The following is a 16303-nucleotide window of genomic DNA, read 5'->3' on the forward strand; positions in this document are numbered from 1 at the left end:
GATGTAAACTGCTATCAATGGCCACCTTTGACCAAATACTTGGCGTGCCGTGTCGAGCGCGTGGCAATCCGACTCCTCCCCCTCCCCGAACGCTCCCTCCGCAGGTATGCGCTCCTTCCGCAACCGTCGCACTGATTTCCCGGCCTGACGTCGCGTCGTCGCTGCCGGCCCAAGCAGATATTTGCTTAAGCTCCCCCAAAACCGGCTTGACAATAAATGCAGAGTCTCGCACCCTCGCTGCAAACTCACATATTTGCAGATGTTTTTATTGCGATACTTGTATATTTTATATGGTCATGCTAACAACAAAACTGCCAAATGTGTCAGATTTTTGCAGCAAATGACTCCATAGACAGACAAAGGCTGAGTTGGGCAGATGCGACATCGCGTAGCAACAAGGCAATATGCTTTTTCCTTCGAAATATCCCCCAAAACAGAGAGCCGTCACTGCTGCTCCTGAAAGATGGCCGCTTTGCGGAACGGGTGCAAGATGCCGTCATTGGGCCGGGCCAGAACTTCGTCTTTCTTATCCAGCTTCTCCTGCTCCATCTGCTGCAGCTGCCGCTGCTCCCTCCGCTCCTCGTCCTCCTGCTGTTCGCGCTCGCGCCGGCGCTGCTCGATCTGCGCTTGCAGCTCCGCCTGGTACGCCATGAAGGCCCGGTGCTGCCTGCGGGGGGCGCCACCGGCGTCACGCCGACGCGCGCAACAACAGCGGGAGGCCCGTCGGCGCACTCACCTCTTTGCCACCTCCTCGTCGGCCCGCTTCATGTCCCGCACGGCGACGTCCATGTCCACTCGCTCCTTGGCCATGTCGGCGCGTCTCTGGGCGTCGCGTTCCTCTGCGCGCGCGCACACGACAAGATGACGACGGCGCCGGGATCTCCGGTCCGATGAAAGCGGGTGGCGAGAAGCCAAAGAAGCCACTGGGGTTCTTTGGCTTCTCGTCACGTCGGCCATGTTGACTCCACCTTTCAGTTGTCGCCGCTTGCTTGCAGCAAATTGACTTTCGAAAAACAGTCGGGTCGAAAGCAACCCAGTTATGGATCCAAAATGGAGCCATCCACTCGATGGGTCATTTGGAGCCAACGCTCTGGCTTGTCTTTTTGGACCCTGGCCAATATTTGTCGGTTGTTTTACATTCAAGGACCCATTTCTTGACTCAACGCAGAGGATCGGTCCATTTTTGACCCATGTTAGAGCGTGGGTTCTACGTTTACCCTCGGCGGGCTCACGAGGACGTCCGGTTGAGAAGCGAGTCACGCGAAAGCGCAAAAGAGTCGGCTCGGGCCGGGCGATGACATGGAAGGTCACGCTGAAGCGGGCGATGAGAGACGACTTCAGTCAGGCAATGAAAAGGAGTCCAAAGGTGGGACCCGATTGGTTGTCCGGTTCTCACGACATTGGCGGCTCTCGCAGCAGCAGGAGAAGCGCAGACCACCACCGTTGTGGAAGGATCTAAAAAGAAATCTAAAAATAGTGGGCGGATATATTTCGAACTGAAAACGTGCCAGCCAATCAGAGAGGGGCTTCCCTTCGTGGGGGAGGAAACAAAATGGTTGAGCAAAAGAATCCCGTTCCAATTTGAAGGCTGACTCCATTTTCTTTCTGCATTCTGGAAGTTCTCTGGAAGGCATCCTTGGAAGTTCCAAGTTCTTTCCTTGGATTTTCAAAACTCTCGGCAGGACGCGCGCTCGTTCCGGACAATCTGCGCATTTTCACACACTTTGGCTTTCAGTTCTCGCTTTTCATTTGCCGGCTTCAGATCAGAAATTCGTCGTCATCGCCTGCTTCACGTCGCAAGACAATCGGTTCTCATCGAAAAGGTTCTGTCTGATCCGTTCAACGCAAACTTTGCCAAGACTTTCCAATTGTACAATCAGAACCGGAAAAACATCAACTGCTGGATGTTCTTGTTTGTCATCTGCTGGTTCCGGTCGAGTTCAGACTCATCGGCAGAGGTCGGCAGGCCCCCCCGTCGGTGGTCCATTGCCGCGGATGACGACGCCCACCTTTTGGTACACGGAACGAGAAGGAGCGCCTGTTCTCCGCTTCGGCGCGCGCAGTTCTTCCGGGCTCCGCGGCACCGTGCACTCGCCGAAAGGTGGGCGTCGCCATCGGGCCCACCGCAAGCTTCCTTCGGATGAAAGGTTTGGACTTCAACTCGGTAGCGAGAGCCGCGAGAGACGACGACGCAAAGCCTCGACTTGAAATCTGCGTTGAGCCAAAAGGCGTCCACTTAAAGCGGGCCCCGAGAACCACATCGCCGGACTTGGACCTTCGGATGACGGCCGGGAGCGGCCCGGAAGAACGGGACCAGAGCCGAGAGACTCCAGCCAAAGCAGGCGACGCCGACTCACCTTTCTGCGCGGCCTGCAGCCGCCGGCCCTCCAGGACTTCGCTCATCAGCCGCTCTTTGGCCTCCTGCTGCAGTCGGGTCTTCTGGTCCTGCCTGTCCCGCGTCTCTTGCGAATGCTCGGCCATCATCTGGTCCATCTGGTCCTCGTCCTTCTTGCGCTGCGCGCTCTGTTCGGCCACGTACTGATGAAAGCGGATCTGCTGCTCCCTCGTCTCCGCCTGCCGGCGGGAAAAGCAGCCGTGGATTTGTGGCCGCATCGGAGGCGCTTTCCTTTCAAAGGTTCCCGCCCGCGGCGCGCTGAGCACGTTAAACAGCGCCCCCCGGTGGGAGAAGAACAAATTGTGTGAAACAATCCACTGCCCGTGAAAGAACATCAAATTCAAGTGCAGAATCTTGACGGCATTTTTAGATGCTCAAATGGCAACGAATTGAACGATCAAACATCCAAACGGGCCCCGGCGGGAGAACTCGGCTCTCGCGCTGCGCTAGCCCGACTTCATGCTTTTGTCTTGTTTCACATTTGAGCTGTGCGTCGTCTTCGTTTACTTTCGCCACGAACATATTTACGCGTCTCAACGAGTGTTCCCTTCATTACGACTCCAGGATTATTCAAATTGCGGTTGCAGAGATTCCAGATTTGTATTTTTGTCATTTTCAAGCAAAGGCCCGGAAAGCCGCTTAAGGGGCTACCTTTTTGTTATTTGCGTTTGGGTCCCGACACCCCCGAAAAGGGTCTTTCCCAAGTCAAAGTCTAACCCGGGATTCTACAATTCTGCTGGTCTGAGTCCGGAGTCCGGGCTGGACTGGCACAAAAAAATCGGCCCTGGCATTTTGACTGAAATCCACCGGCCCGGCCCGGTTCGACCCGACTCCTGCTGTCGACATTCCAATTGCGAGCCAGTCTCTTGGGGTAAAATGGAGGAAAATCAGATGGTTAAAAGTACTGCCCGCTGTGCCAGATGGCCGGTCCAGCCGTGTCCGGAGTCCCGCAGCTTTGAGACGTTTCCGCCTAGCAACACACCCGATACTAAAGGTCAGGATTGTTATCGGGCGTGCTGATGAGCTGATTGTATGAATCAGGTGTGCTCGTGGGCAGAAACATCTCAAACCCGCGGGACTCCGGACCTCGAGGACCGGAATAGGCGAACCCCGGTCTAAGCCGAACCCTGCAAAGGAAGGGGGGCGAAGGTTTCTTGTCCGTACCCGCTTGTCGGCCGTCTCCTGCTGGGCCTGACTCTCTTCCTTGAGCGTCTGGCGCAGGATGCCGAGTTCCATCTGGAGCGCCTCCTGCTGCTCCCGGGCCACGCGGTCCGTCTTCAGGCGCATACTCTCGTCCAGCAGGCGGCGGCGGGCAATCAGCGCGTCCTGCTTCAGCCGATGCTTGAGCTCGGCCTGCTTCTGCAGAACACGCACTTTCTCCTCCTGCAGAAAGGACACATACGCAAAAGTCAGGACAGGACAGGACAGGACAGGACACAGGCTGGCGCAAAGGCGCCACAGACGTGCAACGGGCGCGTGGCGCCGACCTGCTGCCGCGCTTCGTCCTGCCTGGCGAGGAGCTCGCGCTGCCGCAGCCGCTCGGTTTGGGCCATCTGCTGGCACAGGAAGTCCTTCTGCATCTGGCCGCAGCGGTGGGCGTCGGCCGCCTCGCGCCGCTCGCGCTCCTCCTTGGCGCTGGCGTCGGCTTGCCACAGCTGGTGGAACATGTCGTCCTCGCGCTGGCGCCGGCGGGCGTCCTCCTGCTGGCCGCGCAGCTGCGCGCGGCGCTCCTCGCAAATCTTCAGAAGTCGACGTTTGCTCTGGGCCTCGCGCAGTTCCTGGCACTGATCCCTGACGGAAAAACATTTGGTGTCACGCGCTGGAACCTCCACACTGGTAGTTGTCGGCGGACTAAAGAGTACGGAGGCCGAGTACGGAGACCGAGTCCAGACCCGCGCAAGGCCAAGACTGTCAAGTACAATGAAAATGATTGAAATGGTTTTGGCTACTGATCACTGACCCGGTCTCAAGCAGTCTTGATCAAAAATTGGATGCCAGACCACTGAACTCATTGACTGGCAGCCATTTTTGCTGAAGCAACCCCCCTTCGCTCCCGGCTGTTAGACTGGATTTGGACTGATTTTGCAAGGCCCGCACAATATTGCGTTCTTTTGCTGCAAAAACATGGAAGCTACCAAAAGGAAGATGAGAGTCGCTTCTTTCGTCAGGAAAAGAAGAAGAAATATTTTTGCATCCGTTTCCGCTTTGCAGTCGAGCTGAGTTTCATCATTATTCTCAAATCTGTTTAAAACGGTGGGGGAAATAACTTGTTGCCCATCTCGTATACTCTGCTGCCACCTGCTGGCCGTTTTTGCAATAACTCCCACTGCTTCCAGCGAAAGCCTTCTCTGTGCGCTCTCGCATCAAAAACCACATTGGCAATATTTAGAACGTTTTTATGCGAGTTGGATCTGGAGACGACTCGGCAGGAAAGTGCAAGCGTGTCCCACCTGAAGAGCAGGTCCAGCTTTTCCTCGGCCACTTGCTTCCGCTGCGCCTCCCTGGCGTCCTGCAGACTTCTGGCCCGCTCGCGCATCTGCTTCTGCCGGGTCTGCGGCGAGTCGTGCTCCAGGCGGGCCGCCAGCACCAGCTGCCGCTCCTCCTCCTCCAGAAGCTCCCGCAGCCTGCGGAGCCGCCAGACAGCGCTGAGAGCTTCGGGCTCATTTCAACGCGGGACGCGCACGTCCCGGATCGGCCGCCGTTCGTCAACGGTCTGCAGTTCAGTGGACGGCGACCGGTCCGTTCCTTTCCTCTGCGCCCGCCAAGGTTGATGACCAAAACAAATACGAACTCAAACCGCATTTTAGCTTCATTAGAGCAAACGATAATTGCATTGAAAATGTTTTTTGTCTTTGCCAATTCTTGATATGCGAGCTTTGGGATGGATTTGAAATTTTGCTGGACGTTAAAAGAAGACGGAAGGTCAAACCGTTGCTTAAATATTTTCACATTTCAACGTCCCACTGAAAATCGTATCCAAAAGTCCACTGTTGGGATTGAAAATACATTTTCGCTTGCTTCGGTAACGATTCCAAACACAGAAAGTCGCAACTTTGTCGGGTCGTCAAGCGTCAAAATCATTTTGAAAAGTCTTCCGACGGGAGGAACTTGCTCGCCGCTCACGTTGAAGCCGCCGCTAACGTTGAAGCCGCCGCTAACGTTGAAGCCGCCGCTAACGTTGAAGCCGCCGCTAACATTGAAGCCGCCGCTAACGTTGAAGCCGCCGCTAACGTTGAAGCCGCCGCTAACGTTGAAGCCGCCGCTAACGTTGAAGCCGCCGCTAACGTTGAAGCCGCCGCTAACGTTGAAGCCGCCGCTAACGTTGAAGCCGCCGCTAACGTTGAAGCCGCCGCTAACGTTGCTTGCAGGCGATGTTATGCGCAATGTCGGCATAACGAAGCCGTTGATTTCAGGTCGCCGAGATGTTGCCGACGTCGGCCGTTACGCCGCAACACGCTGCCGGGAACAACGCATTTAAAAAGCTGCGACAAACATCCCAACAAGTCAAGAAATCCCAAATCGCTTACGAAAAGGACGCAACAAGCGCACAGTGCAACAAGTTTTGGAAAACGGGATTTTCAAAAGACTTTTTCAATCTGGTTTCATTGCTATTCTTCATTCTGATAGCAGCAAATCGGGGGAAGGCGGATTACAGACGAGTACAAAGAAAACAACCATTTTTTAAGGCTGGGGGGGGGGGGGGCGATTATTCAGCAGGTTTGACAGCCATACAAAAATTCATTAAAAACAAAACTTCATAAAAACAAAACTAAAATCAAGCATTTTGACCCTAACTCTCAAACTGAATGGAAAAAAGATCCAATTCAAAAAATTCCAACCATGAAAAACGCAAAACTATTCCAACCTTGGCACCGACTGGTCAGCAGTTGATGAAGGACACGAGAGAAAAAAATGGACAGGATTGGTCGCCAGTCACTGGCTGGATGCATAAAGACAAACCACTGATCTGAATATATGACTGGATAGGCCAAGACTTTTGAAGCGACAGGGCGGCCATCTTGCTCCTCCCAAGACACGTTACATTTGAAGTATCCAAAATCCAAATCGGTGAACGTTTGAGACAGTACATGATTTGTGATGTTTTCATTTTGTTAAACATAAACAAGAGGACTTCAGACATTTTACAACTTGTCTTAACTCATTGACTAGCAGCCATTTTCACTGAAGCAACCCCCTTCGCCCCGACTGTTTTACTGGATTTTTGACTGATTTTGCAAGTCTCACGGAATATTCTGTTCTATTGCTATCAAAACATGGAACCTACCAAAAGAAAGATGAGAGTCTCTTCTTTCCAGGAAAAAACACTTTTTTCTATCTGTTTCCGTTTTGCAGCAAGTAGCATTAGCATATAGCTAAGTTTCATCATCATTGCCAAATCTGTTTTAAACGGTGGGGGAAAGAGCTTTTTTTTGCAACATGGCCCTGGTTGATCTCTTACACACTGCTGCCGCCTGCTGGCCGTTTTTGTAATAACTACCATTGCTTCACCCGTTCTCTTCAGTTCTAAGCCTTCTGTATGCTCTAGCATTTAAAAAAATGTATAAATACGTTTTTGGGACCATGTCAATAATTAAAATAAAACATTTGTATACGTTTTTGGGAGCAAATGAGTTAAATACATGTAGAAGTGATATGCTTAATGATGTTTACAGGAGGAATTTTTTTTAAATTCAAGAATTATAACTAATTCAACAAAAGATTCCTCTGCCAAATCTAATATTGAGGCCTACGGAAGTGAGCGAGAGAAGAAAATGGGGCTCTTGTTAAAAAATCGTGACCAAACCGCCCCCCCCCGCCCACCGGCCCTCCCCTAACCGCCGACGAGCCGTACACGTCTGATCCGCACGTATACCGTATAGTTGTCGCACAGTCGTCTGCCGGCGACATGGGAGGAGCAAGATGGCCGCCCTGTGGCTTCAACGGCTTGCACCTTATGGGCTGTCCCGTCATATATTCAGATCAGCGAGACAAACAGACGATGGGGCAGCCATGTTGTCAATGAACGAGGAGCTGATGGAGGCCGGAAGCCGGAGCGCTGCGGCGTTGTGGGCGTCACCTTTGTTGGCGCTGGTGGACGGAGAAGCGGTGCTGCATCATGATGTCGTCCACGTCCATCCGGACAGTGTGACGCACGTTGCGAGCGTCGCTGCTCAGCAGCCAGACGTTGTTGACGCGGCGCGCCTCGTGCTCGCGCGCACGCTCGGCGACGCGCTCGCGCTCCTCGTCGTGCTGCTGGCGAAGCAGCATGGCGCGCCGTGCGGGAAGCATGTTTGCTCCCGTTTCGCCCTTTTCTTCTTCTTCTTCTTCTTGGTGGTACGCCGACGGTGCGGCTAGCGAAACACAAGAAAAACACTTTTGGGAAAGAGGTGAGATTCTGTCGGTCCTGTAACTTTGCCTTCTTACTCAGTCACTCTCAAATTGGTCTCCCTCTAGTGGTGCAAAACACAATGACACCCCAGTAGGCTTCACTTGCATTTCAAGGGGAACGTTTTGACGTTTTCTTTTCAGACAGGACAGAGAGAGAGAACGAACACTTGTGCTGTGAGCAGTTAGTTGCGCAGTCAGCAAGTGCCAAGTTGCTTGCAATGCGCATCGCAAAGAGCATTTCTTGACTCACTTGTTGATTCTCCCTCTGAACTGATGTCCACGAACCAAATGTCTTTTGTTTTCTTCGAGTGTCGACGCTTTTCGCAGTTCGCGCTCAACATTTGTTGTCGTTTTCACACTACTAAGCAGCTAACTGCTTTGTTCTTTGTTTTGCTGACTAAACGCAAAGCAAGAAGAACAGGAAGGTCGCTCGGTCGCGGACTCACCTGGTCGCGGTGCGCGTGCAGGTGGCAGATTCGCTCCTTTCAGCGCGGCCGCGTCGCCCCGGTGACCGGCAAACAGGAGCGCTGACGTCACAGGCGAGCGCAAAGACGCTGGCGAGCGTGGCGTCGAGGGCACGTGACGAGGACGCGGGAATTCGAGCGAGCCGCTTGCCACGACGTCACCGACTCATTTGCCAAAGTAGTTTCCCCCAAAACGCATGTTTTCCAATAAACGCATAAAGAAGACACGTGTGTTTTAGAAACAAGATTTTGTAACAAGAATATTTATCGCAGATAAACGAAACAAAAGCAAGAACACGCTCGCATTCTGCAATGGACTCTAGGTGCGTTCAATGACTACGCACGCAGTGGGAAATCTCAGTATACGTTGAAAAAGCTCAAACGACTGGTGATGAATGTTCATGTTTTGGGGGTTTCTTCCACGTTTGAAGTTTAATGTTAGAGTTAGGAACATTTTCGAAAAATCGCCACTTTATGTGGTAAAAGTTATAAGATCCCGCAGCAGGAGATGCACTTTTTTTTCGGGCACAACAACGGAAACCGTGACAGCCGCAAGCTGCCTGCCGACCTGAAGAAAAAAAATTGTTTTCACAAACTTTCGAGAACGCATCTTGTACTGAGCCGTTGATTTCCAGCGATCAGACCAATCACAGAGCGACATTGTGTTTGGGGCGGGATGAAACCAGGAAGCGCCGAGGCCGCGGGAAACAAACCTAACATGGACGAATGGACGCTGCATTGAATTCCGTTTTCGCAGAACGACTCACGGTTTCCTTGTTGAATAGCGAGAGGCGCTTCACTGACGAGTCCTCTTTGAACTCAGACTTGACCTTCCCAACCTGGATCAAAGTGCTCCGGACTGCGGCCCTCCAGGACCGGATTTTGACACCTGCTTTAAATCGTTGTGCAAACCGAAAGTTAGTTGCCATGACTACCGTTGCTTCATCTTAAAACATGCATCCATTGTTTTATTTGGCATCTTGTCTGCTGGACTGTATTTTAATAAAGACCCCCAACGCCAAGGGAAAAAGTGCTTGGCAAGAAAATAAAGGCCCTTCCTTCTGGCTGTCCAGAGAACAGTTTCTGCACCTCCTCATATTCCATCACCCGCAAAAGAAAAACGCTTTTTAGCTGGCGTCAGCCCAGACAGGCTAACAATCACAACATCACAGATTTCATGTCAAAAAGCATCCAACACACAAAAAGGAAAAGGATGGACAGGAAATGATTTTGACTGAATTTATTTGAAGAAAGCGGCTAAAACATCTAAAAGGAAACATTTGGCATGGGAGCGCCCCAGAGTCCACCTAACCAGCATGGCCGCCATGTTGGCTCCTGCGTCTGGAACTACAGTTTTGGCAGTCTTCGTCATCAGCTTTGTTGCGGTGGCTGTCCTTGTGTTCTGCCTCGTCCTGCCCCCACCTTAAGACCTCTTTTGTTTGGAAAAGTAGTTTTTTGAGAATGACAATTATTTTGCCCTTCCTGGATGGAATGTTGTGGACTAGACTAGACAAGGTTTTGAGCCAAACTTCTAGTTGTTCTACGCGATAAGACTGGAGAACTTGTGAGGGATTAAGAGGGAGTTTCTGAAGGGCTGGTTTTGTGGCTGTGGACCTTGTGACCCCAGAGGTGGCCTGTGAGACCCCAGCGGTGACCTTTGTTACCCCAGCGGTGACCTTTGTTAACCCAGCGATGGCCATGGCCCTTGAGACCTTTATATGTTGTTGTTGGAGATGTAGTGGTTAAAGAACGGGATTCACTTGCTCTTCCAGGAAACAATGTTGTGGACCAGACAAGGTTTTGAGCCAAACTGCTGGTTGTTCCGTGTGATGAGACTGGAGAACTTGTGAGGGATTGAGAGGGAGTTTCTGAAGGACTGGTTTTGTGGCCGTAAACCTTGTGACCCCAGAGGTGGCCTGTGAGACCCCAGCGGTGACCTTTGTTACCCCAGCGGTGACCTTTGTTACCCCAGCGGTGGCCATGGCCCTTGAGACCTTTATATAATGTCGTTGGAGATGTATTGGTCACAGATGGGGATTCACTTGGTCTTCCTGCAGAGAATGTTGTGGACCAGACTAGGTTTTGAGCCAAACTGCTGGTTGTTCCGTGTGATGAGACTGGAGAACTTGTGAGAGATTGAGAGGGAGTTTCTGAAGGACTGGTTTTGTGGCCGTAAACCTTGTGACCCCAGAGGTGGCCTGTGAGACCCCAGCGGTGACCTTTGTTACCCCAGCGGTGACCTTTGTTAACCCAGCGATGGCCATGGCCCTTGAGACCTTTATATGTTGTTGTTGGAGATGTAGTGGTTAAAGAACGGGATTCACTTGCTCTTCCAGGAAACAATGTTGTGGACCAGACTAGGTTTTGAGCCAAACTGCTGGTTGTTCCGTGTGATGAGACTGGAGAACTTGTGAGGGCTTGAGAGGGAGTTTCTGAAGGACTGGTTTTGTGGCCGTAAACCTTGTGACCCCAGCGGTGACCTTTGTTACCCCAGCGGTGACCTTTGTTAACCCAGCGGTGGCCATGGCCCTTGAGACCTTTATATAATGTCGTTGGAGATGTATTGGTTACAGACGGGGATTCACTTGCTCTTCCAGGAAACAATGTTGTGGACCAGACTAGGTTTTGAGCCAAACTGCTGGTTGTTCCGTGTGATGAGACTGGAGAACTTGTGAGGGCTTGAGAGGGAGTTTCTGAAGGACTGGTTTTGTGGCCGTAAACCTTGTGACCCCAGCGGTGACCTTTGTTACCCCAGCGGTGACCTTTGTTAACCCAGCGGTGGCCATGGCCCTTGAGACCTTTATATAATGTCGTTGGAGATGTATTGGTTACAGACGGGGATTCACTTGCTCTTCCAGGAAACAATGTTGTGGACCAGACTAGGTTTTGAGCCAAACTGCTGGTTGTTCCGTGTGATGAGACTGGAGAACTTGTGAGGGCTTGAGAGGGAGTTTCTGAAGGACTGGTTTTGTGGCCGTAAACCTTGTGACCCCAGCGGTGACCTTTGTTACCCCAGCGGTGACCTTTGTTAACCCAGCGGTGGCCATGGCCCTTGAGACCTTTATATAATGTCGTTGGAGATGTATTGGTTACAGACGGGGATTCACTTGCTCTTCCAGGAAACAATGTTGTGGACCAGACTAGGTTTTGAGCCAAACTGCTGGTTGTTCCGTGTGATGAGACTGGAGAACTTGTGAGGGCTTGAGAGGGAGTTTCTGAAGGACTGGTTTTGTGGCCGTAAACCTTGTGACCCCAGCGGTGACCTTTGTTACCCCAGCGGTGACCTTTGTTAACCCAGCGGTGGCCATGGCCCTTGAGACCTTTATATAATGTCGTTGGAGATGTATTGGTTACAGACGGGGATTCACTTGCTCTTCCAGGAAACAATGTTGTGGACCAGACTAGGTTTTGAGCCAAACTGCTGGTTGTTCCGTGTGATGAGACTGGAGAACTTGTGAGGGCTTGAGAGGGAGTTTCTGAAGGACTGGTTTTGTGGCCGTAAACCTTGTGACCCCAGAGGTGGCCTGTGAGACCCCAGCGGTGACCTTTGTTACCCCAGCGGTGGCCTTTGTTACCCCAGCGGTGGCCATGGCCCTTGAGACCTTTATATAATGTCGTTGGAGATGTATTGGTCACAGATGGGGATTCACTTGGTCTTCCTGCAGAGAATGTTGTGGACCAGACTAGGTTTTGAGCCAAACTGCTGGTTGTTCCGTGTGATGAGACTGGAGAACTTGTGAGAGATTGAGAGGGAGTTTCTGAAGGACTGGTTTTGTGGCTGTGGACCTTGTGACCCCAGAGGTGGCCTGTGAGACCCCAGCGGTGACCTTTGTTACCCCAGCGGTGACCTTTGTTAACCCAGCGATGGCCATGGCCCTTGAGACCTTTATATGTTGTTGTTGGAGATGTAGTGGTTAAAGAAGGGGATTCACTTGCTCTTCCAGGAAACAATGTTGTGGACCAGACTAGGTTTTGAGCCAAACTGCTGGTTGTTCCGTGTGATGAGACTGGAGAACTCGTGAGGGCTTGAGAGGGAGTTTCTGAAGGACTGGTTTTGTGGCTGTGGACCTTGTGACCCCAGAGGTGGCCTGTGAGACCCCAGCGGTGACCTTTGTTACCCCAGCGGTGACCTTTGTTAACCCAGCGATGGCCATGGCCCTTGAGACCTTTATATGTTGTTGTTGGAGATGTATTGGTTACAGACGGGGATTCACTTGCTCTTCCAGGAAACAATGTTGTGGACCAGACAAGGTTTTGAGCCAAACTGCTGGTTGTTCCGTGTGATGAGACTGGAGAACTTGTGAGGGCTTGAGAGGGAGTTTCTGAAGGACTGGTTTTGTGGCTGTGGACCTTGTGACCCCATAGGTGGCCTGTGAGACCCCAGCGGTGGCCTTTGTTACCCCAGCGGTGACCTTTGTTAACCCAGCGGTGGCCATGGCCCTTGAGACCTTTATATAATGTCGTTGGAGATGTATTGGTCACAGATGGGGATTCACTTGGTCTTCCTGCAGAGAATATTGTGGACCAGACTAGGTTTTGAGCCAAACTGCTGGTTGTTCCGTGTGATGAGACTGGAGAACTTGTGAGGGCTTGAGAGGGAGTTTCTGAAGGACTGGTTTTGTGGCTGTGGACCTTGTGACCCCAGAGGTGGCCTGTGAGACCCCAGCGGTGGCCTTTGTTACCCCAGCGGTGACCTTTGTTAACCCAGCGGTGGCCATGGCCCTTGAGACCTTTATATAATGTCGTTGGAGATGTATTGGTCACAGATGGGGATTCACTTGGTCTTCCTGCAGAGAATGTTGTGGACCAGACTAGGTTTTGAGCCAAACTGCTGGTTGTTCCGTGTGATGAGACTGGAGAACTTGTGAGAGATTGAGAGGGAGTTTCTGAAGGACTGGTTTTGTGGCTGTGGACCTTGTGACCCCAGAGGTGGCCTGTGAGACCCCAGCGGTGACCTTTGTTACCCCAGCGGTGACCTTTGTTAACCCAGCGATGGCCATGGCCCTTGAGACCTTTATATGTTGTTGTTGGAGATGTAGTGGTTAAAGAAGGGGATTCACTTGCTCTTCCAGGAAACAATGTTGTGGACCAGACTAGGTTTTGAGCCAAACTGCTGGTTGTTCCGTGTGATGAGACTGGAGAACTCGTGAGGGCTTGAGAGGGAGTTTCTGAAGGACTGGTTTTGTGGCTGTGGACCTTGTGACCCCAGAGGTGGCCTGTGAGACCCCAGCGGTGACCTTTGTTACCCCAGCGGTGACCTTTGTTAACCCAGCGATGGCCATGGCCCTTGAGACCTTTATATGTTGTTGTTGGAGATGTATTGGTTACAGACGGGGATTCACTTGCTCTTCCAGGAAACAATGTTGTGGACCAGACAAGGTTTTGAGCCAAACTGCTGGTTGTTCCGTGTGATGAGACTGGAGAACTTGTGAGGGATTGAGAGGGAGTTTCTGAAGGACTGGTTTTGTGGCCGTAAACCTTGTGACCCCAGAGGTGGCCTGTGAGACCCCCGCGGTGACCTTTGTTACCCCAGCGGTGGCCATGGCCCTTGAGACCTTTATATGATGTCGTTGGAGATGTATTGGTCACAGATGGGGATTCACTTGGTCTTCCTGCAGAGAATGTTGTGGACCAGACTAGGTTTTGAGCCAAACTGCTGGTTGTTCCGTGTGATGAGACTGGAGAACTTGTGAGGGCTTGAGAGGGAGTTTCTGAAGGACTGGTTTTGTGGCTGTGGACCTTGTGACTCCAGAGGTGGCCTGTGAGACCCCAGCGGTGGCCTTTGTTACCCCAGCGGTGACCTTTGTTAACCCAGCGGTGGCCATGGCCCTTGAGACCTTTATATAATGTCGTTGGAGATGTATTGGTCACAGATGGGGATTCACTTGGTCTTCCTGCAGAGAATGTTGTGGACCAGACTAGGTTTTGAGCCAAACTGCTGGTTGTTCCGTGTGATGAGACTGGAGAACTTGTGAGGGCTTGAGAGGGAGTTTCTGAAGGACTGGTTTTGTGGCTGTGGACCTTGTGACCCCAGAGGTGGCCTGTGAGACCCCAGCGGTGACCTTTGTTACCCCAGCGGTGACCTTTGTTACCCCAGCGATGGCCATGGCCCTTGAGACCTTTATATGTTGTTGTTGGAGATGTAGTGGTTAAAGAACGGGATTCACTTGCTCTTACAGGAAACAATGTTGTGGACCAGACAAGGTTTTGAGCCAAACTGCTAGTTGTTCCGTGTGATGAGACTGGAGAACTTGTGAGGGATTGAGAGGGAGTTTCTGAAGGACTGGTTTTGTGGCCGTAAACCTTGTGACCCCAGAGGTGGCCTGTGAGACCCCCGCGGTGACCTTTGTTACCCCAGCGGTGGCCTTTGTTACCCCAGCGGTGGCCATGGCCCTTGAGACCTTTATATGATGTCGTTGGAGATGTATTGGTCACAGATGGGGATTCACTTGGTCTTCCAGGAAACAATGTTGTGGACCAGACTAGGTTTTGAGCCAAACTGCTGGTTGTTCCGTGTGATGAGACTGGAGAACTCGTGAGGGCTTGAGAGGGAGTTTCTGAAGGACTGGTTTTGTGGCTATGGACCTTGTGACCCCAGAGGTGGCCTGTGAGACCCCAGCGGTGACCTTTGTTACCCCAGCGGTGACCTTTGTTAACCCAGCGATGGCCATGGCCCTTGAGACCTTTATATGTTGTTGTTGGAGATGTATTGGTCACAGATGGGGATTCACTTGCTCTTCCTGCAGAGAATGTTGTGGACCAGACTAGGTTTTGAGCCAAACTGCTGGTTGTTCCGTGTGATGAGACTGGAGAACTTGTGAGGGCTTGAGAGGGAGTTTCTGAAGGACTGGTTTTGTGGCTGTGGACCTTGTGACCCCAGAGGTGGCCTGTGAGACCCCAGCGGTGGCCTTTGTTACCCCAGCGGTGACCTTTGTTAACCCAGCGGTGACCATGGCCCTTGAGACCTTTATATAATGTCGTTGGAGATGTATTGGTTACAGACGGGGATTCACTTGCTCTTCCAGGAAACAATGTTGTGGACCAGACAAGGTTTTGAGCCAAACTGCTGGTTGTTCCGTGTGATGAGACTGGAGAACTTGTGAGGGATTGAGAGGGAGTTTCTGAAGGACTGGTTTTGTGGCCGTAAACCTTGTGACCCCAGCGGTGACCTTTGTTAACCCAGCGGTGGCCATGGCCCTTGAGACCTTTATATAATGTCGTTGGAGATGTATTGGTCACAGATGGGGATTCACTTGCTCTTCCTGCAGAGAATGTTGTGGACCAGACTAGGTTTTGAGCCAAACTGCTGGTTGTTCCGTGTGATGAGACTGGAGAACTTGTGAGGGCTTGAGAGGGAGTTTCTGAAGGACTGGTTTTGTGGCTGTGGACCTTGTGACCCCAGAGGTGGCCTGTGAGACCCCAGCGGTGGCCTTTGTTACCCCAGCGGTGACCTTTGTTAACCCAGCGGTGACCTTTGTTAACCCAGCGATGGCCATGGCCCTTGAGACCTTTATATGTTGTTGTTGGAGATGTATTGGTTACAGACGGGGATTCACTTGCTCTTCCAGGAAACAATGTTGTGGACCAGACAAGGTTTTGAGCCAAACTGCTAGTTGTTCCGTGTGATGAGACTGGAGAACTTGTGAGGGATTGAGAGGGAGTTTCTGAAGGACTGGTTTTGTGGCCGTAAACCTTGTGACCCCAGAGGTGGCCTGTGAGACCCCCGCGGTGACCTTTGTTACCCCAGCGGTGGCCTTTGTTACCCCAGCGGTGGCCATGGCCCTTGAGACCTTTATATGATGTCGTTGGAGATGTATTGGTCACAGATGGGGATTCACTTGGTCTTCCAGGAAACAATGTTGTGGACCACACTAGGTTTTGAGCCAAACTGCTAGTTGTTCCGTGTGATGAGACTGGAGAACTTGTGAGGGATTGAGAGGGAGTTTCTGAAGGACTGGTTTTGTGGCCGTAAACCTTGTGACCCCAGAGGTGGCCTGTGAGACCCCAGCGGTGACCTTTGTTACCCCAGCGGTGGCCATGGCCCTTGAGACCTTTA

At 51.9% G+C, this 16303-nt stretch overlaps 1 protein-coding gene across 2 annotated transcripts; it reads right to left on the reverse strand.

The window, feature by feature from the left end:
* Positions 1 to 231: 231 nt before the first annotated feature.
* cfap53 (cilia and flagella associated protein 53) lies at positions 232 to 8351 on the reverse strand. Of its 2 annotated transcripts, XM_086095880.1 has the most exons (9): positions 8230 to 8313; positions 8034 to 8180; positions 7473 to 7746; positions 4846 to 5019; positions 3883 to 4186; positions 3560 to 3778; positions 2358 to 2574; positions 737 to 839; positions 232 to 667 (listed from the first exon to the last, which is right to left on the reverse strand). In XM_086095880.1, exons 2-9 carry the CDS (start codon positions 8122 to 8124, stop codon positions 445 to 447), a joined length of 1605 nt encoding a protein of 534 aa, XP_085952006.1. In that variant the 5' UTR covers positions 8125 to 8180; positions 8230 to 8313; the 3' UTR covers positions 232 to 444. The 2 variants fall into 2 exon arrangements, with proteins under 2 accessions (XP_085952006.1, XP_085952007.1); XM_086095881.1 differs by lacking the exon at positions 8034 to 8180 and having other exon boundaries at positions 8230 to 8351.
* Positions 8352 to 16303: the final 7952 nt, after the last annotated feature.

Source organism: Leptonotus elevatus, chromosome 15 (genome assembly GCF_054856555.1).
Source record: "Leptonotus elevatus isolate MCC_2025b chromosome 15, RoL_Lele_1.0, whole genome shotgun sequence".
Lineage (NCBI taxonomy): Eukaryota > Metazoa > Chordata > Actinopteri > Syngnathiformes > Syngnathidae > Leptonotus > Leptonotus elevatus.